Source organism: Schistocerca gregaria, chromosome 2 (assembly GCF_023897955.1).
Source record: "Schistocerca gregaria isolate iqSchGreg1 chromosome 2, iqSchGreg1.2, whole genome shotgun sequence".
Classification (NCBI taxonomy): domain Eukaryota; kingdom Metazoa; phylum Arthropoda; class Insecta; order Orthoptera; family Acrididae; genus Schistocerca; species Schistocerca gregaria.
Window position 1 is genome coordinate 399727073 of NC_064921.1, and position 25481 is coordinate 399752553.

The window sequence follows — 25481 nt, forward strand, 5'->3', positions numbered from 1 at the left end:
TGTAAAACAATGTGTAAAACAATGTGTAAAACAATGTGTAAAACAATGTGTAAAACAATGTGTAAAACAATGTGTAAAACAATGTGTAAAACAATGTGTAAAACAATGTGTAAAACAATGTGTAAAACAATGTGTAAAACAATGTGTAAAACAATGTGTTGCTATTAGACATCACTACATTACAATGTTTTCGTTGCAAGATAATTACGGAGACTGCCAGATATCACTATTTATCAAGGCAGTTATTAGGTCATCCAAGTAGTAGCAATCACAATAAGTTCTGTCTGACTTTCCAAATTCAGTACTACCCGGTAATACAGGAATCTGCAGATCTTTCTGGTAAATTCCATCCCCCCCTCAACACTGAAACTTTCAGAAAACAAACTGGTCCAACTGCTCTAAAAACCTAGATACGATCTTGGGATGGATTTGCCCATGTTCAATAACTGTGACAGATTCATGTGTACAGTCGCAGCACAGCAAGAAAGTCTACTTCCAGAGGATACCAAAAGGAGAACATTTCAGGGTGGCTTGAGATTGGAGAGAAACTGTATAAGGACTTCCTCACAACTGTAGCACAAGAAATAGCATGCTAACCGATGCACAGTCTTGATGCTAAGCCCCACCAGAAATGACTGGACACAGTTGAAAAGGGACCAATAGCCTTTGTAGTCTGGTCCCTTCAATCCCCACAAACCAACTAACCGACCAACCAACCATTAGTTGAAAAACTTGACTTCAAACAATTAAGCAGATAAGACTGGTCTCCATTACGCAACTTGGGAAGTGGAAAACTAGTAACATGCAATAACAATCTCGTGAAACCAAATACATTTGATGCACACATTGTCTCAACATCTAAACCATTTATTTCGGACCTCAACTCCATACAAGTGAAGTGAAACCTGAGATGCATTGTGGCAGATTGTTCACACCGTAGTCCATATCTTAAAACCAGGAAATCTCAACAAAAAAATCACAAAGTTACTTTCCTATTGCCCTTCTGTGTATGATGTACAATTTACTTGTGAGGTCGCCATATCCAGAAACAGCTAAAGACCCCTGCTGTACTTATTGATCTGTCTGCAGCTTATGATTCCATGTGGTGGCAGTGAGTTGTCTGTCAGTTGCTCTGTGTACTAGCCTGCACAAGAATAGCACAACTACTCAACAATTGGTTGACTGCCAGAACATTTCAAGTAATTATAGGCAATGCCACTAGTAATCAGAAGACTGTTAACAATGGCTTACCTCAATCCTTAGTCCTAGCTCTGCTACTATGTAGCTTGTACACTGTATATACACCAGCCACTCAGTTCAGGAAGTTTGGTTACACTGATGACTGGGGATTCCAGCCCTAATGAAACAGAATCCACATGCTTTCATCTCAGTACAAGGGCCATTCAATAATTATCGTAACACATTTTATTTGTGAAAGCACGTCATTTTATTCAGGATTTCAAAACACTATATTACTCCCCAATCTTTTGTCCATAAAATCTATTTTTCAACATAATCTCTGATCAATGTAACAGCCGTATGCTACCTTACTGTATGGGCTTCTGGGCCTGAATGGTACCACTCTAATAGTCAACGTTGGAGCCAACATCTTGCTGCACCAATAACCTCCCCATCATCCCGTTACTGCTTCCCACTGAGTGCAGCCTTCATTGGCTAAACAGATTGAAGTCAGGAAGTGAGAGATCCATGTTGTAGGGCAGATCAGAAAGAATAGTCCAACGAAATTTTGTTAGCTCCTCTCGGGTGTGCAGACTTGCGTGAGGCCTTGCATTATCATGGAGAAGGATTAGTTAGTTTGCATTTTTGTGGCAACAAATACACTGACGATGTTTCTTCAACTTCCTGAGGGCAGCACCATACACTTCAGAGTTGATTGCTGCACCATGAGGGAGGCCATCAAACAGAATAACCCCTTCAGAGTCTCACAAGGCCATTGCCATGACCCTACTGACAGACTGCAACTCTGAACTTTTTCTCTAGAGGAGAGGTGGTGTGGTACCATCTCATTGATTGCCATTATGATTCTGTTTTACAGTGATGAAACCATGTTTCATCACCTATGACAATGTTCAACAAAACACTGTCATGATCAGTACAAGCAATTCCGCACAAACGGTCCTCCATTGCTCTTTAAAGTCTCCTGTTACATGGCGAGAAACCAGCAGGCCCACACCTTTGAGTACCCCAACTGGTGGACAAGTGTTCAGTTGAGCAGTGAAATGTTGGTTTGTGATCTGTTGATCACCTCAAATGAGGAAGTTCGCACATTTCAACACTGCACAAGTCACAGCTGTGAGCGGTCGGCCAAACAGGTTCGCGTGACCTTGTTGCAATGACAACTGATGTCTTGCCCACTCACTGACCGTGTTTTTGTTGATTGCCAGATGTCCCTAGACATTCTACAAGTACCTACAAATACCTGCCAAAAAAACTCAATGGCAGCTCTCTGCTTGGAACGCACCAACATTATATATGCCATTTTAAAGGTTACATACAGCACCAACCACCTAACGGAACTTCATGAAACTATAAGGGCTGACGTGGGAATATTTCACTATGTCCCACAACAAATTTTGAATTTTTTAACTGAATCTGATTGAGAGAAGAATCCCAGCCAACTGTGAACTGGACATAATTTTTGATAGCAACCACATCCACATCCATGGTACCTTGGAGCTACACTTGATAGAACTTTGTCATTTAAACAGCACATGGCAAAGACTGCAGCTAAATTGAATTTCAGAAATAATAAGCTGCAAAAACGATATGGTACAATATGGGCTTCTGCGCCATTGACCTTCCTATCATCTACCCTTGGCCTTGTCTTGTTTCGTCAGCAGCTAAATATTGCAGCCCACTCTGGATAAACAGCAGCCACATGAAGCTGGTAGATTCGCAACTACAACAAAGTGGATTGTTACTGGTACAATTAAGTCCACTCCAGTATTCTTTTTACCTGTCCTGAGCCACATTCCACCATCTAACTTGAGAAGAAAGAATATCCTTCAGAGAGAACATAAGAAAATCTGGACAACCAACAACTCCAAATTCATGAGAACATGCCAAATTAACAGACTTTGTTCCACACACACCCCTCTTAGAACAGGTAGCAACCTGGTGGACCACAACTTCAACCTCCATGAATTTTGGATGCAAGAATGGTATAACAACTATACACCAGAGCTCCATAGCTTTCTCCACGTCAGCAACAAACCATGCAAATGATCTGCCACCTTAGGACACAGCGTACACGCAACAGGATTTGAAATAATCATGGCAAATGCAGTGACTTATTTTACAGATGAGCAGAGATTACCAATGTGGAGTGGACCTGTGTCTTTTGAAGACAGGTTGTCAACCTTATTATTGAAAAGTTCCCTCAAAATTTGAACCCTGGAAACCTCTCAGACTTTTTGGATACTACAGCAGAGTGATCAATTATACAAATAACATGTCTGTAAATTTGTAAATTATGTGTGTACTCTGTATTACTATAGTGTTATGAGGAAATTGAATTGTCATACAATTAGTAACAAGTAGTCATCCACCAGTTATATTTCATCCATCTTCACCATAAATTTGTTCCAGAAATATGATCTGCATGTCAATGTTTCACACTACAATAATCCTTGGAATGGTCAATACTTTTGTGTCTTAAACTAACCTCAAGTAAACAGGTCACTGCCATGAACTGCATACACTGTCAAAACAAAAATTGACACAGACAATGGCTGAAGATGCCACATAATGTTACAACTGTCAGCACCAATAGCACTCACAAACAAAGCCAGAATTATCATGCACAGGAATACACACTCAATGGAATTCCAAAGCAAAGACCAGACCAGGTCCAGAAAAGTGAGGTGAGAGTTATATTTGAGAATCAGCATAACAAAGGTTTTTGGTGAAGAGATATGAACTGTCAATCCACTTGCTTATTTTTTGTATACAGCTAACAGACAGTCCCATTCAATGTCTTTGCTATGATACCTGGAGCCACAAATGTCAAAGGAACAGTTTTGCACCATACAAATAATATTGCTGGAGTGGCAAGATATAAGGAGTACAGAAATCAGGTGTAATGGGTTGTACAATTCAAAATTCAGATTGTATGGCTAAATAGTTAAGTGACAGTCTACATATCCAAAGGGCCAAGGCTTGTTCACCAGCCAGTGAAGTCCTCGGCAATTTGTACACTATTACTTCTTTCACCTCTTGCAATGTTTGCCAGAGGGAAAACTGCCAAAAAGCAACACACCACAGTTCTGAGTCTGTATTAAACTATAGGTCTTTCTATACCTGGCTGGGTCAGACAGTTCAAAATTGGAAGGGAAAGGCATATCACCTCCAATAAGTCCATGCCCAGTAAAGTACTGGGTTGTTTAAATCAGCCGTTGGGTTGATGGAAGCTTTACTCACCTAAAATGCAGGTCAATACTCAACACATCACTATAAGAGATGTGTAGTTTGCCAATATTGGGCTCAAAACATTGTCACAGAATGTGGTACTCATATGTGTTACACAAATTTAAAACATGATTCACAGAATAAGTAGAGCTGGTGGATAATTTTTGAAAGCATGTCAGGAACAGCACTGATTTACATCTTATTTTAATGAAAATAAACAGTCATGATCGCAAATGATGATTTTTTTATTACTGGTGGCCAGCTTTAGTCTATGCAGATCATCTTCAGACCAGAGGGGGCACCACTACTGACCTGCATACAGGACTAACAAAGCTGTGTTTTACACCGGAAGGAATCATGGTATAGAACACTGCTTTGATCACTGTCTACACAGGTCACTAATGGTGTCACCCTCTGTTACGTAACTGTACAATCCCAAGATTTTTTTTTTTTATGCTTTTGGGCAGGCGGCAGGGTGGTTGGAGGTCACATCGTAGGATATGTAAATCAATTATTACATGTAGCGATCTTCTTCTCTGTGGTTTTCATAATCTGCCAATATTTTGTGTTTATAATCTAGTTCTGTCTGCAAAATTTGATATGTAAGGCAAGCAGTTTAAAGCCAAGAATTACAGCACTGAATGAAACTGCTGTGCTGGATAAGCAATCGAATCTGAGTCTGCTTCACTGTAGAAGCACTGATTGTTTTGTGGGTTGCACTGCAACTTTCAAAATTGTCTGTTCAAAAACTTGGGTATTTTTTTCCTTGTTGTTTTGGTGTCTTAATGAATGCATTTCAGTCTTCAGCAACAGTGTGAAGTTTGGGTTTTGGGTGCAAATATATAATATATGGATAACAAAATATCTGGCAATTCCACGTCAACTGAAGCTATTACAGCAATAAAAAGTTCCCTAATAACTATAAAGCTTATCATTCACTATCTGTAGCTTAGTCAGTCTGACATCATGGAGTAAAAATTGACAGGTTTCAGAGTGTCAACTGCTCTCCACATTTGAAATAATATTCAGAAAGTGCGACGCATTGGCTTGTTTATGAAATAATCCGATATAGTTTATATTTTGAATACCTTTGTCAACAAGACCTCCACTACCTTTTTGTTATGGGACAGCTATTCTTTGTATGCTGAATTTAAAGTTGGACACAGCATCAATCAATATTTTGAATTGTGAATTTTGAATTTTACCGCAAGATCAGTTCAGTTCATATACTTTACTTTTAAAATGAGCCTCATAGTTGTAAACATTTATAAGACAAATAAAAGATTATATATTTCGCTATTACTACTCAGAGATATATCAAATGTACAATTTCATTAAAGATCGATGATTAATATCTTTAATTTACATCAGTTTCAGATTTACATCTACATAAATACTCTGCAAGCCACCGTACGGTTGTGATGCAGGGTACCATGTACCAATGCTAGTAATTTCCTTTCCTGTTACACTTGCAAATAGGTGAAGGGAAAAACAACTATCTATATATCTCTCTAGGAGCACTATTTTCTCTTATCTTAATTTCATGGTTCTTACATGAATTGTACATTGGCAACATATGAGGAAACCAAAACAATCTTATCTTTAATTTGCACTTCGGATCGCTATTCCTTTCAAAGTGATCATGTCAACCATCATCAAGTTTTACAACACATTGCACTTTATTAGCAGTAGAAATGGAACAACACCAATAAAAGAAGTCATTTTAGGGGTTTGCACATTGGACATTTGGACACTAATACCAAAACAGATGAGAAGATTCCACAGTCTTTATCAAATATTATGAGGGTGATGAGACAGTTTTTGCTACTGCCTTTGCATATTTTCTTTTTTCAGTTCAGAGAATTGCTAGAATTAGTGGCTAGATCTTGTAACTGTACACACATAAATAAGAGTGAAGGTTTCTTCTCACTGAAGCAGCAGTATCTGCACTCAAACTCTAGGATTTACTATCTTCTGTACAATAATGAACTGCCTCTCCAATCATCACATTTTAATGAAGTATTTCTTGCACTCCAACTCACTGCCACATGTCAATTCTGATAGCTCCTTATGTAAGCAAGCACTGTCCAGTTGGCCTAATATGAGGCACTCGTGAGGTGTAAGGTGGGTAATGTCAATTTATTACTACACTACTTCTTGGGCGACAGTCTCTCTTATGAAATACTCTGTCCCACACCATATTAATAATGACACAACCTCTTTTTGACCCTACTTAAGGATACATTTGTGACGGTCACTGTTTAACTTATGGCAGTCATGTGACCAAAGTCTTCCCATAACACATGGTAATTGTGGTATTCAATGTTTGAGTCAGAAATATTTGTTTAACACAGGGTTTCCAGTGGGGGCAGCACGTTCGCAGTTTACACACATGATAAACTGTCCAGTTGTGCATTTTAAGATACAAACCTACAAAGTTCATTGAAAGACACGTACCCTTTTATTTGTCCCTCTCTTAATGATATACTTAAAGAATGTGTAGATATAAGATACCTCAAACTTCATTCATATAAATCACAAACACTGTGTGCACAGAAAAGCATTCCTTATGGTGTTGGAAGGGTGTGAAGCATGGTGTAAGTTATTGTTTTACAGAGACAAAGAAAGTGCACAGTTCTTTTTTCCTTTCTTTTTTGCCAGTGAAGATAAAATTCTTTAGTTATAGAATAAAAGGTTTTAGGTATTTTTGATATGTCCAGTCATCTGAACATAACAATTATTTGATGTGTTGCCTGATATAAAAAGGGCACTCAATAAGTAATGCAACACATTTTTTTTCTAACAGCCGGTGGGTTTTATTCAGGATTCCTATACACCATATTATTCCCCACTCTTTTGGCTACAAAACTTATTTTTCAACAATCTATATTCAATGTGACAGTCATACATCACCTTAATGGGAGGGTCTATCTGCCTGCATAGTACCACTCTACTGCTTGACGTCTGAGCAAATGTCTTACTGTATCAATCACCCAGTTGTGCAGTGATGTGTTTGATTATCATCTGTTAATCACCTCAAATGAGAGTGTCCCCAAGTTCCAACACTGCAGGAGTCACAGCTGTGTGCACCTGGCTGGCATGCAGAAGATCGGACAGGTTAGCATGACCTCGTTGCGATGATGACAGATGCCTCGACCAATGATTGAATGTGTTTTTGTTCCCTATCAGGTCTCCATGAAACTTCTACAAGTGCCTACAAATATATATTATGCTCTGGTTTTGTCAGAAGCAGCTCAATGACAGCTCTTTGTTTTGAGCACACCTCCATTACAGACACCATTTTGAAGGTTACATATAGTGCTGGCACCTATTAGAAATTCATGAAACTATAGGTGTTGAGGCAGAAAAATCCCACAATGTTCCACAAAAAATTCTGCACTTTTCAACCAAAACTGGCTGAGAAAAATAAGATGTTGCATTAATTATCAAATCGCCCTTGTATTTTACAACTTTGTGTGTATGAAGGTGCTCTCTGGAAATTTTCACGTTTCATTTCACCTTCTCTTCTGGGCAATATATTTTCCTTCAGTCCTTTGGTTATGTTTCAGACATGTCTACACCTACCTACATACAAACACCACAAACCACAGAACAGTGCATGGGAGAGGGCACGTTGTACAACTACTAGGCATTTTCTTTCCTGTTACACTAGAAAATAGACTAAGGGGAAAACAACACTCCAAAAGCAGCCGTATGAACCATAATTTCTTGCATCTTATCTTCATGGTCCTTACATGATATATATGTTGGTAGCAGTAGCATCAATCTGCAATTGGTTCTCTAAATTTGTGCAGTAGTGCCTTGTGGAAAGAGCATTGTCTTCCCTCTAGGGACTCCCATTTGAGTTAACAAACCATCTCCATAATACTTGGATGCACACTGAACCTACCAGCAAAAATCCAGCAGTACATCTTTGAATTGCTTCAATGTCTTCCTTTAATCTGGTCTGTTGGGGATCGAAAACACTCAGAGTAATCAAAAATGGCTCACACTAACTTTCTATACATCATATCCTTCGTGAATGGGCTACACTTTCATAAAATTCTCTGAATAAAACGTAGTCGAGGGTTCACCATCTCTATTATCAACCTGACATGCCCATTCCATTTCATACCAATTTTCAACATTATGCCTTGATATTTAATCAAAGTGACTGTGTAAAGCTGCATGCTACTAATGCCATATTTGAACATAACAGGACAGTTTTCCATACTCATTTGCACTCACTTAGATTTTTCTATATTTGCATGCTGCCATTCATCACATCAAATACAAATTTTGTCTATGTCATCTTGAGGCCTTTTGCAGTCACTTAGTGGTGACACTTCCTGTACATCACACCATAATCAGCCATACATTGCTGCTCATCCTGTACGATAGATCTCATAAATGCCTTCGAGAAATCTAGGAATATGCAATCTGCCAGTTCCCCTCAATCCGTTTGTAGGATACCATGTGAGAAAAGGTTAAGCTGAGTTTCGCATGACTGATGATTTTAAATCCTTGGTGATTTTCAGACAGAAGCCTTTCTGTATCCAAGAAATTTATTATATTCAGACTCAGAATGTGTTCAGGAATTCTGCAGCAAAATGATGCTAAGGATATTGGTTGTAATTATTTGGGTCACTTCATTTACACTACTGGCCATTAAAATTGTTACACCACGAAGATGACGTGCTACAGACACGAAATTTAACTGACAGGAAGAAGATGCTGCGATATGCAAATGATTAGCTTTTCAGAGCATTCACACAAGGTTGGCAACGGTGGCGACACCTACAATGTGCTGACATGAGGAAAGTTTCCAACCAATTTCTCATACACAAACAGCAGTTGACCGGCGTTGCCTGGTGAAACATTATTGTGATGCCTCGTGTAAAGAGGAGAAATGCGTACCATTATGTTTCCAACTTTGATAAAGGTCGGATTGTAGCCTATCACGATTGCAGTTTATCGTAACGCGACATTGCTGCTCGCATTGGTCGAGATCCACTGACTGTTAGCAGAATATGGAATCGGTGGGTTCAGGAGGGTAATACAGAACACCATGCTGGATCCCAACAGCCTCATATCACTAGCAGTCGAGACGACAGGCATCTTATCCGCATGGCTGTAACGGATCATGCAGCCACATCTCGATCCCTGCATCAACAGACAGGGACATTTGCAAGACAATAACCATCTGCACGAACAGGTTGATGACATTTGCAGTAGCATGGACTATCAGCTTCGAGACCGAGGCTGCGGTTACCCTCGACGCTGCATCACAGACAGGAGCACCTGCGATGGTGTAATCAACGATGAACCTGGGTGCACGAACGGCAAAACGTCATTTTTTTGGATGAATCCAGGTTCTGTTTACAGCATCATCATGGTCGCATCTGTGTTTGGCGACATTGTGGTGAATGCACATTGGAAGCGAGTATTTGTCATCACCATACTGGCTTATCACCCGGCATGATGGTATGGGGTGCCATTGGTTACACGTCTCGGTCACCTCTTGTTCACATTGTCAGCACTTTGAACAGTGGACATTACATTTCAGATGTGTTATGACCCATAGCTCTACCCTTCATTCGATCCGTGCAAAACCCTACATTTCAGCAGGATAATGCTCGACCGCATGTTGCAGGTCCTGTACGGGCCTTTCTGGATACAGAAAATGTTCGACTGCTGCCCTGGCCAGCACATTCTCCAGATCTCTCACCAATTGAAAACGACTGGTCAATGGTGGCCGAGCAACTGCCTCATCACAATACACCAGTCACCACTCTTAATGAACTGTGGTATCTTGTTGAAGCTGCATGGGCAGCTGTACCTGTAAACGCCATCCAAGCTCTGTTTGACTCAATGCCCAGGCATCAAGGCCATTATTACGGCCAGAGGTGGTTGTTCTGGATACTGATTTCTCAAGATCTATGTACCCAAATTATGTGAAAAGGTAATCACATCAGTTCTAGTATATTTGTCTAATGAATACCCGTTTATCATCTGCATTACTTCTTGGTGTAGCAATTTTAGTCATGTAGCTTTCTTAAATACGGGGTCACCTGTTCTCTTCCATTCACTTGGGACTTTTTGCTTGGCAAGAAATTCACAATGAATGCAGGCTAATTTAGGGGCCAATGCTGCAGAGTACTCCCTATAAAATCGAACTGGAATTCCATCTGCACCTGATGACTTATTTGTTTTCAATTCTTTCAGTTGTTTCACTGCACCATGGATGCCAATTTCTATGTCCTCAATGTGGAAATCTGCACAACAGTCAAATGACAGTACATTTATATGATCCTCTTGCATGTATGATTTTTTAAATGTGAATTTTAAGATTTCAGCTTATCTATTGATATTTTCTATTGCCACCCTAGACTGGTCAGCTAGTGACTGGATAGAAGCTTTCAACTCGCTTCATGATCTTACACAACCAGATATTTTTTTTAAGTTCTGTGCACAATTTTTGACTAATGCATGACAGTAGAAAAATTGTTGCATTCTTCATGCATTGAAGTTCTTAAGGATGCACAAATTTCTACTAACTTTGGCCTGTCAACATTTGCACACTTTTTTTGAACCAAGAGTGCAACAGTCCACTTCCTCAGAATTTTCTCAATTGGATTATTAAACCATGGAGAGTCCTTTCCATTCTTAATCTGGTTACTTAGCATACAAGTCTCCAGAGTGCAATTCACAATCATTTTAAACTTTGGTCATATCCTTTTAAGCCCATCATACTCAAGCTAACTGATGCCCATACGTTATCAAAGTTGGGTGCTAACAACCGCTTATCTGCTTTTTCTACCATAGATGCTCTCTGATGTCTTTGATGGATTTATTAATTTAGAAGCCATTGCTGCAATGGCAACATTAGGATCATTAATCTTTGTTTCTATACTGTCACTGTTAATAAGGCCAGACCAGCTTGTAGCTGTAAGTTCTAAAATGTTTCCATTGAGTGTGGTTTGTGTAACTAGTTGTTTATGGCAGTTCCCAGAAAATGTGTTCAGAAGTACTACGAAAGACAAACTGATTGTACCATCTGCAGTGAATCCACACACATTCCAGTCTACACTCGGTAAGTTAAAGATACCTCCAACTAATATTGCATGATCTGAGTACTTCCACAATGCTGTCAGTAGACTTCCATGAATGACAAACTGTCACAGTGGAATCACATAATATTAATTAGTTCCATCAGTTATTTCCAATTGAACTGTTTTGAGTTGCAATCTCACATAAAGGCCCTTAAATTACCCCTGGTGTAAAAACATCAAACGTTAAGTACGGTTTCAGCAATACCAAAAATAATTCATAGAAATAATTGAATTTTTAAATGATTATTGCTTCCACCATTGCAATAAAACAACTTTTTTTTAAGCAACACTTATCACACATTACACTATGTCATTATCACCCATTACATTGTATCATAAATCTTGATAGCCAGCTCCGATATTAAGCATAAAAACCGGTTTCAATCTGATAGTTTTTCACGGTACTTGAAATAAGCATTGGGCATCTGGTGAAGTATGGCAATGTTTAAGGTAGAAAATATCATGGATATGTTTGTGTCCTGCCATCACTATCAAAACTGACAGAAAAAGGTCAGAAAAGACTAATAAAGTACTGAACAAACATCTAGGTAAAATGAAGACAAGAAATGCACAAATGCAGTAACTAAATCACAACAAAACTATTTCAGACATTTTAACAATGAATTGAATTGATAATATAGAAACAGAGAGATGTTGGCCTATGGTAAATGTTGCATCAGACAGCACTGCATGTACAGATGGGTTCTGATGTGAGCTCTTCTTGGATGGTGGCAAGAATAAAATCCTGATATCTTTTGTTAGTTCCTGATAGGATGAAGACAAGCAATCTAATATTTTACAAACAGTTAGAAAATCATTAAAACTCTTTTCAAAGTCACAAGTAAATAAAATTAAATCACTTAACATTATTTACTTGCAATTTCAACTATTAAAAGATTTTATTAAGAAAAGTTTTTTTTTAACTTTTTGTTGATAATTTTTAGTATTATGTTGGGTGGATAGTTGCCAGATGAATTTGCTTTAATAACGGGTAAACAAAAACTAAATAGAAACACGAATGAGGAAACACTCCATCATGCAGCAAAACAAGTGACATTGTTCTTGGATAGAAACCAAAGAAAAAAATGAAAAGAACCTTGATATGAATTGTAATCTGGTAGAAAATGGAACAACTGACTGTCTTATGATCCAATGAAAATTAAGAGCAAGTGGTGGGCAACATTTGTAAATTCAGCATTTACATAAAAATCACTCTTCATTTCTCTATCCACTATAACAGAAATCAGTATGCCTATCTGTGTGTCATCACGTTCAAAGTAAACTGTCACTCCTTTCACAAACAAATAGAGGTAGCAAGATATGAAAAATGCTGGTTGTACATTAGATGGTAAACACACATATTTCTCTGTTTCTATACCCATGTGGCACATGGATACAGAGCTAATAAAAATCTTACAATGGAAAATCCAGGATGGAATACTGACAGCATGGTGAAAAGTATAGTTGCTACTCACCATATTGCAGAGATGTTGTGTCGCAGATAGGCACAACAGAAAGACTGTCAAACAAGGTATCTTTCAGCCAACATCGTCTTCATCAGAATTAGATGACACACACAAGTAAACAAAACCAGTCTCTGGCTGCCGTGACTGTGGTTTTGTGTGTGTGTGTGTGCGTGTTTTTTTTTTTTTGCTTTTTTTTTTTGTGCCTCAGCCTCGCCGCTATATCTGCTATACGAGTAGCAACTAGCCTTTTCAAAATACTGCCTTTAACAAAAATCATTTTTTCCCCGTCCTATTTACAATCAAAAAGTACTTGGGGATGAACCACAAAATATTATCCTTCCGAAAAGAGTTACAAGCATGGATTACTGTCAGATGCACAATGTTCTGATTGAAACCAACACATGCTGCTATACATCACAAAATATGGATCTCTCCCTGTGTGTGACTATTTCTAGGAATAGGAAATGGAATAACAACATAAGCTCAATTCCACGTAAAGCAGATAGCACACTTCAGTTTAATACTAGGAAGATGTAGTCAGTCTACAAAGAGAAATACAAAATTCCGCACTTTAAAAAATGCGTTAAAGTAGTATCCTATGACTATAATATCTCCAAAAACACACTTGGAATCAGTCACTAACACAAATACCTGTGTGTAACAATCTGTGAGGATATGAAATGGAATGATCACACAGGCTCAGTTGCAGCTAAAGCAGGTGACAGACTTTGGTCCATTGGCAGGAGGCTGGGAAAATGCATCTGTCTACATAGGAGACAGCTTACAAAACAGTTGTTCATCCCATCTTAAGAGTATTACACATGGGTAATGGACCCATATAAAATAACTGGAGGTATTGAACATACAAAGAAGCATGAATGGCGACGGGTTTGTGTGACTCACATGCAAGCAACAGAAATGCTCAACAATATGAATTATAAGATGCTTGAAGACTGTTATCCTGAAAATGTCTACTGGCAAAGTTTGAAGAACTCTTATTATGTTAAAAGTCTGGGAATATACTTCAACACCACAGGCAGCACTTTCACAGGCACTGTAAATCCAAGAGTTAGCTAATTATAACAGACTTGCATCTAAGCAGTTATTCTTCTTACCCCCGTACCCAAAACACAACCGGAAAAAATTTGAACTCTAAATACCAACCAAATCTTAGAGGCTAACAACTGTTGAAGCTGCACCCAAACAAGTAAAAATGATTTTCAACAGCATGAAGTCTTTTGAAGTTGCAAGAATATACCTAAGTACTTGCAAAGTGAGTCATTAAATATGAAAAATAATAAGTGAGAAATTTACACACTGTCAGACAGCCATGGTAGAGGTTCAGCAGGTTGTATGGCAAACAAACAAATAAAATTCAAGTAACTAATATCACCAAGCCCGTTGCCCTCTATGTGAAGTGCTCAAAAGTGGGAGACTTCAATTTAAAAAGGGTTCAAAATGTGTTTTTGGTTGGTTGGTTGGTTGGATTGAAGAAAGGGACCAAACTACGGGGTCATCAGTCCCTCTGACCTTGTAATAACTAAAACCTATAAAACCTCACACTATAAGAGAGAAATACAATGGCCATAAAATTACAAACTATTGACAGAGAAGGAAGTAAGAAGGCAGAAGAAGTGAGGAGGGAAAGAAAGTGACTAATGACAGGGGCATGAAGGTAGAAGCATAGGTAGACAAGATAGACACTCAAGATAAAACAGACCCCATAAGGAAAGGAGTGGGAAGGCAGAGGACGGGGGTGTGAACCACCAAGCCCAGTCAAACCCAGTCCAATCGGGGCAGAGGGGGGAGCAAGACGGCCTGCCATCCCCTCCACCCACTAATAAGGTTGAAGGTATCACCCTTAAATAAAGCGATAAAAACCCCCATCACAAAGAAATCATAAAACTATATCAGCCGCTGAGGCTTTGTCAGCTAATACCCAGGGTAGAGAGTCAGGAAAGCTAGAAGTTCGTCACAGTGTGGCTAAGTTGGGACAGTCCAGTGAGAGGTGAACCACAGTCAACATTGATCCACAACGACAGAGAGGGGATTCCTCAAGACAGAGGAAATAACCGTGAATCAGCCAAGTACGGCCAATACGGAGCCAGCAAAGGACGACAGAGGCCTTACAAGAGGCCCATAAGGAGGACCGCCACATAGTTGTAGAATCCTTTATCACCCAGAGCTTGTTCAGTGAAGAAATAGTGTGCTATTCTTCATTCCAAAGTCCCAAAAACTGACAACATAATGCAAAGCGAAGGTCTATTTCCAGAATGCCAATAGCAAGAGATGGCTTGTGAGTAGCCAATTTAGCCAGTTGATTGGCAAGTTCATTGCCAGAGATCCCAACATGGCCTGGGGTCCAAATTAAAACCAATGAGCATCCATGCTGATCAGGGAGAGAAAGGGAGTCCTGGATAGCTATGACCAATGAGTGTCAAGGGAAGCACTGGCCGATAGCTGCAAGCTACTCCAGGAGTCACTACAGATAGTGAAGGACAGTCCTGAGCAGAAGCGGACATGGTACAGGGCACACAAGGTGGTTACCAATTCTGCAGTACAAACACTACAGTCATCTGGCAAGGAACGATGTTCCATGTGTCTCGCATAGGTGTAAGCATAACCAGTGTGAGATAAATTCACAGACCAATACAACTGTCAACAATGAAAGAAGAAGTAGTGATATCACTACCTCCAGGAAAAGAAGGACCATCACAGATTAATGACAAAGAACTAGAAGAAGAAACATTGATGTGCCTTAGAGAAAAGAAAGAAACATCATTGTGTCCTCCAGAAAAAGAATCCTCACAGATTCAGGCCGAAGAAAAAAAAAATATACTTCACTCTGCCTTGTAGAACAAGAAGACATGCCAATGACCCTACCAGAAGAAACATTGTCACCAGCAAGAAGCCACAAGAAAAATTGGGGAGAGTAGAAAGAACCAAGACATCTGAAGGACAGTGGTTTTTTTTTTTTTTTTTTTTTTACCAGTATCTGGGAAAAAGGTGAAATATAAAATTTAGATATAAATGTTTACATATTAAGAATTTTACACCAGGATGTACAGTACACATCAAGTAAACTAGTAGAGAGGAAAGTTCCAGTAGCAGCAGAACTAGCACACAATTTTCTTGTGACAGAACATGGGTTAAAAGAAAATGAAATTAGTGTTTACTACAGAACTATAAAAAATTTGCTTACTTCTGTATGACTGAACATATAGGTGGAGAAGTTACAGTACATTTATGCAATGAAATGAAGTATTACATTCCATGATCAGTGGACAACTGTTTATAAATGTTATTTGAATCAGCAACAATACAATGTTCACAGGAGGAAAATGTTTGATATTGGGGCTATGCAGATCATTATGAGTCAGGTAAAATGGTAGCATCTGATATAAATATTAACACACTGAAAGACCACTGTTATCCAAGGAGATGCAATTATCTGATCAACAATTATGATTCTAATCTAGCAGTAAAAATAGCGCCAAACTTTGCAATTAAAAAAAATAAAACATTAACAGATCATGTGATGACCAATACAACACATCACAGACAAAAAGTACAGGTCTTAAATTCAGCCAATGCAGCTCACTAACAGGTATTAACTGAAGTATCAGACAAGATAAAAAGCTCAGAAAAAAATCTTTAAAGAATGCAACAAACAAAACCAACAAACCCAAACAGCTACAAAGATTATTGTATTCTGAAGGCTGGAGTGATATATACTTAACAGGAAAGATAAATAAGACATGGGAAGCCCTTAGCAAAACATTAGCCTCCTACACAAATCTTTTATTTCTTGTAGTACATAAAAATACAGAAGTTATATGGTCTGGTGTTCAAATATGTCACGTAACATGTTTCCAGGGAATTTATCAAGCTAACCAAAGTTGTTGCCTTTAGATCAGGCACTGTACCGCCATCATGACAATCTTTGATTCCGGTTGGTATGTAGGTTTAGGTTTTTTGTAAGAACTATGGTAATTGTGCTGAATGTGCACGATTGTTTTGTTTGTATGTGGAAATTTAAGTCAATGGAACTTTTTTTTATGAATTTGTATGTTGTGTTATTGGTTGCTGTGAATGACAAATAAAATTAAGATTAATATGTAAAAAGGAGAAAGACAACCATTCAACCACAGCAGATTGATGTGTGGAGCACAATAACAACGGAAAACAGCAATTACACTAACTGTCCAGCACTAGTTATTTTTCCAACGACAGTACACACATCCACACACACAACTACATACACCTAAATGCACACTTCCATAGCCTTGTCAAGACTGTCTTGCCACGCCAATGAGTGTGTGTTTTTTGGTGTATTTGATTGCATGTGTTCATGTGTGTACTACTGCAGCTGGAAAACAGCTAGAGCTCAAAAACTACCATGAATGCTGTTTTCTATTATGAGTTACTGTGCTCTGCACATCAATCCACTACAGGTGAGTGATTGCCCTTGCCTTATTTGATGTATTGCTCCACCCAGGCATTTTCATTATTGTTAAAATAAAGGTTGATTTAGGTAGTGGAGATTGTTCTAGCTATTTTGATCAAGCTAGATTTTCAGTTATTGATAGATGAGCAAGTTTCAGTTTATTGCTATTATGGTCTTGTTTGATTCAGTGAGATCTTTGATAGCAATTCAGCAAGCTTGGAATTTGTTCTAGCTATTTAGGTAGAGTGAAGATTTCAGTACTAGTTCTTGCAATGAGAAGTTGTTTCTGGGTACTGTGGACTTTGTTCTAGCTGAGGGCAAGTGAAGTTTTCTAGTCTATTCTTTGGTTTTTGGAGCAAGTTATGGTTACATGGACTTCACCTGAACTGGGTAGGTCAAATGATGTTATTGATATCAAGTTTTGGAACAAATTAAGGTTTTGTGGTATTGTGGTCTTTGTCTGAACTATATGGCTCAAGTGAAAATTCTGCCACTAATTTTGTGGATACATTGTTTTAAATTTTCATTGTTCTTGCCCTGAATATGCTAATTCCTGTTAGTTCCATGTAGTTATTAGAATCACTTTCATTACATTTTGTATAATGGGATTGCCCTCGTCTGTTCCGATCCTGAATGCACGGAGTCATGGTAGGCATATTGCATGAGGCTGAAATGGCAGTGACCATCATCTTGATAATGTCACTGGTACTGGATGGTACAATTATTTTGTCATGTTTGCAAATGACATTTCATTTATCATCAACAGTGTTCAACATACGACTAAAGTCTTCTCCAAATACGAAAATTTGAAACAATTACTTCAGTGAAAATATTTTTATAAATGTTAATCAAACCGAATATATGCATACACATGCAACCAAAACCATAACTTGAACAAAATTATCAACAAGCTTGGAGGCTTAGATCTGATAGACAAAAAATTATGAATTCCTGGGTGTGATGGTGGATTGGTACTGGACATGGGAGAATCATATAAACAATGTCTCTTGCAAAATGAGTTAAACATTATTTCTGATGAGAACAATGCTGGGGACAATACATACACACACAATATGAAGAGTGTACTATGGTATAATCCTTTCACAACTATCATATGGAATCCTGATCTGGTGAAGTGCTGCTGATGTGCACATACAAATATTACTAAAACTTCAAAAGAAAGCTGTGCGATGTGCAACAAAATTGTCCCAATAATTTGTACAAAAATACCTTCAGGGAACTAGGCATATCAACTGCATCATCACCACACATAATGAAACAATTATTTATGTACATATGCATCATTAATCAGGTATATCCATGATTAAAACCCAAGAAGTAAGAATTATCATCAAATTTCAGGAAACTGGCTCATTATTGACTGATAAAGAGCCTGTAAATGTAAGAAGACTCCTATAGTGTTTGCCACCCTACAAAGATGACAGAAAACATTGATATTTCCAGAACGAAATTGAAATGTCATTTAGTAAAATTTTGTACATATGATGTTAAAGAATATCCTGAAGCTAAACAATAAAGTGGTGTGTTCAAACATAATGAGTTCAAAAATCAGGAATTGTTGCAGGTTGTAACAATTCACTTTATCCTGTTATAGTTCATCTCTGTGTAATCAATGTTTTAAAGTAGTTACCTTAAGATAAATAAGCACACTGACAGATGCGAAAACTGCCACAATGCCAGTTTAAAAAGTCATGATTGCAAAATTTTGACATGAATTTACTGAACAGAAAATGGGTTGAACTTAATCCCAGGACAGATCAATTTGGGTTCCAGGGATAGATATGAAATGTGAATCAGTATTGCCCCAGAGTTTTATCTCAGAAGACAGGTTGAAGAAAAACCTACATTTATAGCACCTGTGGAGCCAGGAGAAGCTTTTGACAATGCTGATTGAACTAAACTCATAGAAATTTTGAGCAGGTTAGGGATAAAATACAAGCTGCCACAGTTAATTTACCATCAAAGGCTATTTACAATTTGTACAGAAACCTGCTGCAGCTATAAGAGTCAAGGAGCATGAAAGGGAAGTGGTGGTTGTGAGGGGAGTGAGATAGGGTTGTTGCCTATCCTCAATGTTACTCAATCCATACAATGAATATGCAGTGAAGGAGAAGGAATTTAAGTTCAGGTAGAAGGAATAAAACCACTGATGTTTGCCAATGACAGTTCTGCCAGAAACAGCAAAGGACTTTGAAGAGTAGTTGGATGGGAATGGTTAATGTCTTGAAATGAGGATATAACATGAACATCAAAACAAGCAAAACAAGGGGAATGGAATGGAAGCGAATTAAATCAGGTGATGCTGAAGCAATTGCCTTAGCTCACAAGAGAGTTATTTTGTCAGTAAAATTAGAGGGTATAGAAAATGTACCGGCAATGGAAAGAAAAACATATCAGAGAAATCTGTTAATGTGAAACATAGCTTTAAGCATCAGGAAGACTTTTTTGGGGGTATTTGGGGTGTATCCTCATACGGAAGTGAAATGTGGACAACAAAAGGCTTAGACAAAAGGGGAATAGAAGCTTTCGAAATGCAGTGCTACAGAGGAATTCTGAAGATTAGACGAATACATTACATAAAAAATGAGAAATTACTGAATGCAACTTTGGGAAAATGACATTTGAGGCACAGCGTGACCATAAAAAGGGCTCAGTTGATATGACATTCTGAGACATCAAGGAATCATTAGTTTAGTACTACAGGGACGCGTAGGGGACAAAAATTGTAAAATGAGACAAAGAGATGAATACAGCAAGCAGTTTTGAAAGACAGTAGGTTGTATTAGTCATTTGGAGATGAAGAGTCTACCACAGGATAACGTAGCACAGAGAGATGTGTCAAACCAGTGTTCGGACTAAAGACCACAACAAACAAGCATGCCTTCTATTGAGTAACTTCATGTAAGGAGTTAAAAAATCTTTGCATGTATCATCAATTTTTGATATTTATATTATGATTATCATTCATTTTATATTCATAGGATTGTTTGTGTTTAAATGTCATCTAAAACTGACGTGTCCACCAATACTATTGCACAATGCTTTGCAAAGTCTGTATGTACACTAATTCAACTTTGATAACTTCTGTACTGATGTGTACATGAAAGTCTGTGACCCATTTCAATTAGGCGAACGATTCATTTGAATAATGGTCTCCGGAATGTCTTACATTTCTTGTCAAAACAAGTAGTACGTTAACCAATTAAATGTGGGAAAATACACAACTTATTGTAGGGACACATTATGCAGCGATGAAAAGCTTTACTAGAATCTGCCCATGTACCTCGCATGAAATTGGTAAAAAGCGATCTATTTAAGAATGCTGAAGTTAAATTACAACTATTTCATTATGCGGCCCGCACTGCAAAGTTTGCTTACCCTTTAATATCAAATGCTTTCGCCAAGATACTCTGAAGTACTTCAAATGATGTTATTTGGGGATCAACACTAAATTTCCTGTGTTCCCTGGGCATGACTCCTTCACATTTCTGAAATAGATTACTTTACGTAAGCGAATGTAAAATAAAAACATGCAACAAATATTACACATTCGTATTGGCAACTTAAATAATCGTATTGTTCGCTGACAAAATATGGATTGCCCTAATAATGAACAGCCGTACCGTCACTTTCACTCTTATTGCTTCACGGCCATAACCGAAAAGCCCCGCCATGGTGTAGCACAGATATTCTGTTCAGAAAAATCACTTCATTCGCTTCTCATTTCGGTCTTTTAAAGACGCGCTTCCCTTGACATCTGTCAGTCATTACTCGATAGACGTACATGTCCAGCAGTATCTGTCAGACTCCGCCAATCGGTTTCGAATACAGAAGAGTAGCCAGCCAATATTTTTGCATATTAGTCCCTCATGTGTCCTCAATATCAAACGAATCGCACTGCAAAATTTATTTCATTAAATATCTATTACTTGAGCCCACATGATAACATTTTCACACTACGCCAGCAGACGACCATTATACAAATTGTCAAAGATATTCCCTAATACAACACGACGTCCACAGATAATTTTAAGAGTGGGTGTCTCCTGAGAGTACTGCATCGCACTTTGTAGGTAAAAAGAGGGAAGAAGGAAAAAAATAATTTATCAGGTTTTTATTTTTATTGATTTTTTAAAATATATAATAATAAGTCCAACGTTAAAAGTTGTTGTACCATTACTAAGCCACGTCTGTTAAAGCAGTCCAACAGGCTTTGGAGTGCCTTAACAGACATGACTTAATAATGGTCTAACAACTTTTAGAACTGTACTTTATAGTGGCACAAAAAACGAAATCTACATAGTAGAAGAGACAAATATAATAATGCACAGTCAAACGGCGGTTTAGCTCTTTTCAAAAGTTTTGCTTGACTATGCCTCAACACAATCGAAAACTTTTTTACGCACATTACGATAAAGAAACTGTAATTCTGTCATTTGTAAAAAGAAATAAATGTCATACAATATTTCAAATTGTTTTTAAGGCAAATTCACACTTTCCGTCACATCAGAACGTCCTACAATGCTTTTCCAATGAGGCATTCACATAGACCGTGAACGAGACGAAGCGTCACGTCACGTTACCGTCTAGATTTCTCGGGAAGACAGTTTGGATTGTAACGTTAATGGAAGATTGCTGGAGCTTGAGATGGTAGGGGGGAGGAGGCAGACTATCTTGTCCGCCTGCTAACGTCAGGTAGTTCAACTGTTTCATCAAGCTGACCCATGTTACAGTAGTGGATTTTGTGGTTTTGTTTATCTGTAATCTTTATTTTATTATTGTGATTTGTTTTCGTGTCAGTTTGCAAATGTTCGATTACGGCAAGGATATTTTTTCCATTGAGTGTTTCTCCACAACGAGACCAGATATTTGAAAGCGACATATGAATTAGATTTTGCAGTACAGTTAATGTGAAATAGTCAGCTCGATTGGCGGAGAAAAAGACACTTGTTTATGATGTTATTTGGTAGGCAAGGAAATAATATTTTGTTTATTTATGTTCCATTGATCCAGAAAACAAAAGAATTAACTGGATATGGAATGAGTCATGTTTAGCAGATTTTAAAAAATTGAAATTAAAATATTAGAACCATACGTGGTACAGCAACTAAATGTGTTAATAATTACAAATTGTAAGATAACATGTGCCTAGGAACAAAATATGCTAAAAATTACAAACTTGATCGTTTACTACACTGAAACGTAATTATAAAACAATAAAATCCCACATTACTCTTATTCCACAGTGTAAGATATAAATCTGCTAAAATTATAGTAAATCATTAAACTGATAATGAGTTCAAATAATTTCAGTGAAAAGATAGGCTGTAGTTTTCATTTACATTATGGTAATTACAAGTATTACATGGACATTCTGACAATGCCTAAACTACAGTGAAGAAATATTCACATCAAAAATTCATCAAGAGAGTAAAAAGAGCTTTCCAGTGGATATTTATTCAGTTTATTTTTTAAATTCTGGCATTACACTGGGAATGCTTTTTGTGTCAGAGGGAAGTACATTGAACACCTTTCTGCCTGAATAATGTGCGACCTTATGGTCTTTTGCATGAATCCAATTTTTAAACCAAGCATTCAAATTGTGTTTTGGTCATGACAGTAGTCATGCTGGCACTGTTGGCTTTGTACATGGAGTTGTTCTGAATTAGATATCACATGAGACATATACTGTGAGACAATTGATAACATTTAGTGTTTTTTTAAGATTTATTCATGAATGATTTATATTAACTCTGTTGTCTTCTGAGCAACAAATCCTTTTACGCCACTAGTTGGTTACCCCAAAATATAATGCCATAAGGACAACAATGAATGAAAATACCAAAAGTGATGACAAAAGCCTTAAAAAAATAAGCAGCCATAACAGTGCCATTATAACAGTTGATTGTTACATAAGTCACAGTACTAAGTCTTTTTGTCAAATCCAGGGTATAGCACAACCGGTTTTATTTATTGTCGATGTGGACGCCTAAAAAGTTTTGATAATTGCATTTAAACTTATGTCCTTTTGAAATTTTTGAGACCCATAAAAATGAATGTACAGTTTTTTTCAACATTTAAAGTTAGACCATTACTTCTGAACCAGATCAGAGAAACCATTGTTGACAGATCTTGAAACGTCGTTTTCTGATGTTTTTTCAACAAAAAGAGCGAGGGGCCCAGCAACGAACCTTGAGACAAATGTAGAGTGACAGTTCCCAATTCAGATGAAGATAATGTACTGTCTCCATGATTAAGTGATACCCTCTGTTTTCTATCAGCTAGGTACGATCTAAGCCACATTCCTACATTGTCACTGAAGCTGTAAATGGCTGCTTTGATATGATGGTTACGGTAAACAAACTCTATTTCTTGCCTTATGAATATTGTTTGTTGTATTTGTATTAATATATTTTTTTCTAACAAATAAATGTTGATGTTTTGCGGTGTACTTTCGCACCTCAGCACTTCACCAGACAAAACTGATCAAGAACAACTGTTAAGACGTTAATTCTGACCATTAACAAACTTTACCATTTGCTAGTTACACAGTTCCGATAATACAGTATACTCTAACTTACGGTTGCTCGTAGTCTCACTTTAACCACTCAGTGCTTTGCTAAGCTGACTAACGTGATGTGATGTGATGAACACTGCAAATATATCCTGATGTGACAGTGACATGACATGATGTAAAGATCTGTTGACATCTACTGTGAATCAGCTTTTATCCTTGCACTTGGCTAAGTATACTACTAAAGATATTGATATGTTGCTCATATATAGGTACCTCTATGGCTTCATGAGTGTTAAGGCCTGTCCAGATACAACAATCTCTCTGTGCAAATGTCTCTACAAATCACATCATCTTTTAAGAGGTGTGCTTCATGCTGGCAAAAGTTGCCAGTACTTCCCCCAGCTAGACAATTACCGTTAGATACAGCACCATTGCACTTGTCAGGTAGGATCGTCTCAGTCAACACTACATAGGGACCACTAGAATATATTACCAGAGATGTCAGTGACATGGCGGTGTTGTGGTGTATAGTTACTTCCACTCTCAATATGTGGCTAATTGTTCAGTTCCAAGTGTGTCTTTGTAGAACTGGTACAAACTTTTATTAGTAATGGAGGGATGAGCTTTCTTGGTGAAATACCACATTGTGTAAATTGTTTAATGTATGATATCAATACAATTTGTTGAAATAATGAGCTGTGTTACTTGTTTGTACAGATGTGTTGAAAGTATACATATTCGGATTTTTGCATCAAACATCTCATATGCAGTGTTGACAGCATGTGATCAGTATTAACTGAGTCGTCTCAGCTTATCAAGAGCCAGCATGAGAATACTGCATATCTCTATTTTACATTGGCAGAGGTGTTGTAAGCTTGAAGAGTCAGTGACATAGTATGTAGAAATAGTTTATTTTTGCTGCACTGTGGTCATTGCTCAGTCTTATTTGGGAAGCAGAGATGTCTATACACTTTGAATTTTTCCATAGTTATTCATGAGCCTTATTCTGACCTCATGCACTAATAATGCATGAAATATTTGTTTAAAATATTATGTTGTGTTAGGCTAATTATTTTCTTGCTCTTTTTTATTCGACCTGGGAATGTGGTCTGACCAGCCCACACACAGTTTCCCTAGTATTAAAAGCAAGATGGTTGGGAAGCTTGTTTCTTGTTGGTCCAGAGAGAAAAGGAGGAGGGGAAGGTAGTGCTTTGCAGTTATATGCACCTATGCATTTTTACAGTAGCTTTTAAGAACCCTTTTCCAATAATCACGTGGGTGGGATGGTCCGCCTCGAGTGCCTGCTTCCATATCAGTGTATTCTCTGCTAGCAACCAGGTCAGTAGAGTCATAGCAGCTCCTGCAGTTAGCAGTGATGATGTATACTGTATTCACATGTCTCGTAGATAAACCTCAGAATTTTGCTATGACACCATAAATTTTGTGAATATTTGCACAATATGTTGTGATATTTCTGCCATTAGGATAAC

The 25481-nt window shown here is 37.8% G+C and overlaps 1 protein-coding gene across 2 annotated transcripts in view; it reads right to left on the bottom strand.

Annotated features, from left to right (window-relative positions):
- LOC126322364 (uncharacterized) overlaps positions 1-21481 on the bottom strand; it is a 129969-nt gene extending 108488 nt beyond the window's left edge. The window contains exons 1-2 of one of the 2 annotated variants that reach the window (XM_049994285.1): positions 21098-21481; positions 20853-20962 (exon numbers count right to left, since the gene is read on the bottom strand). In XM_049994285.1, coding sequence (XP_049850242.1) covers positions 20853-20962; positions 21098-21148 — 161 coding nt within the window. In that variant the 5' untranslated portion in view covers positions 21149-21481. The remainder of the gene's footprint in view (positions 1-20852; positions 20963-21097) is intronic. The other variant, XM_049994290.1, reaches the window with a different exon arrangement.
- Positions 21482-25481: the final 4000 nt, after the last annotated feature.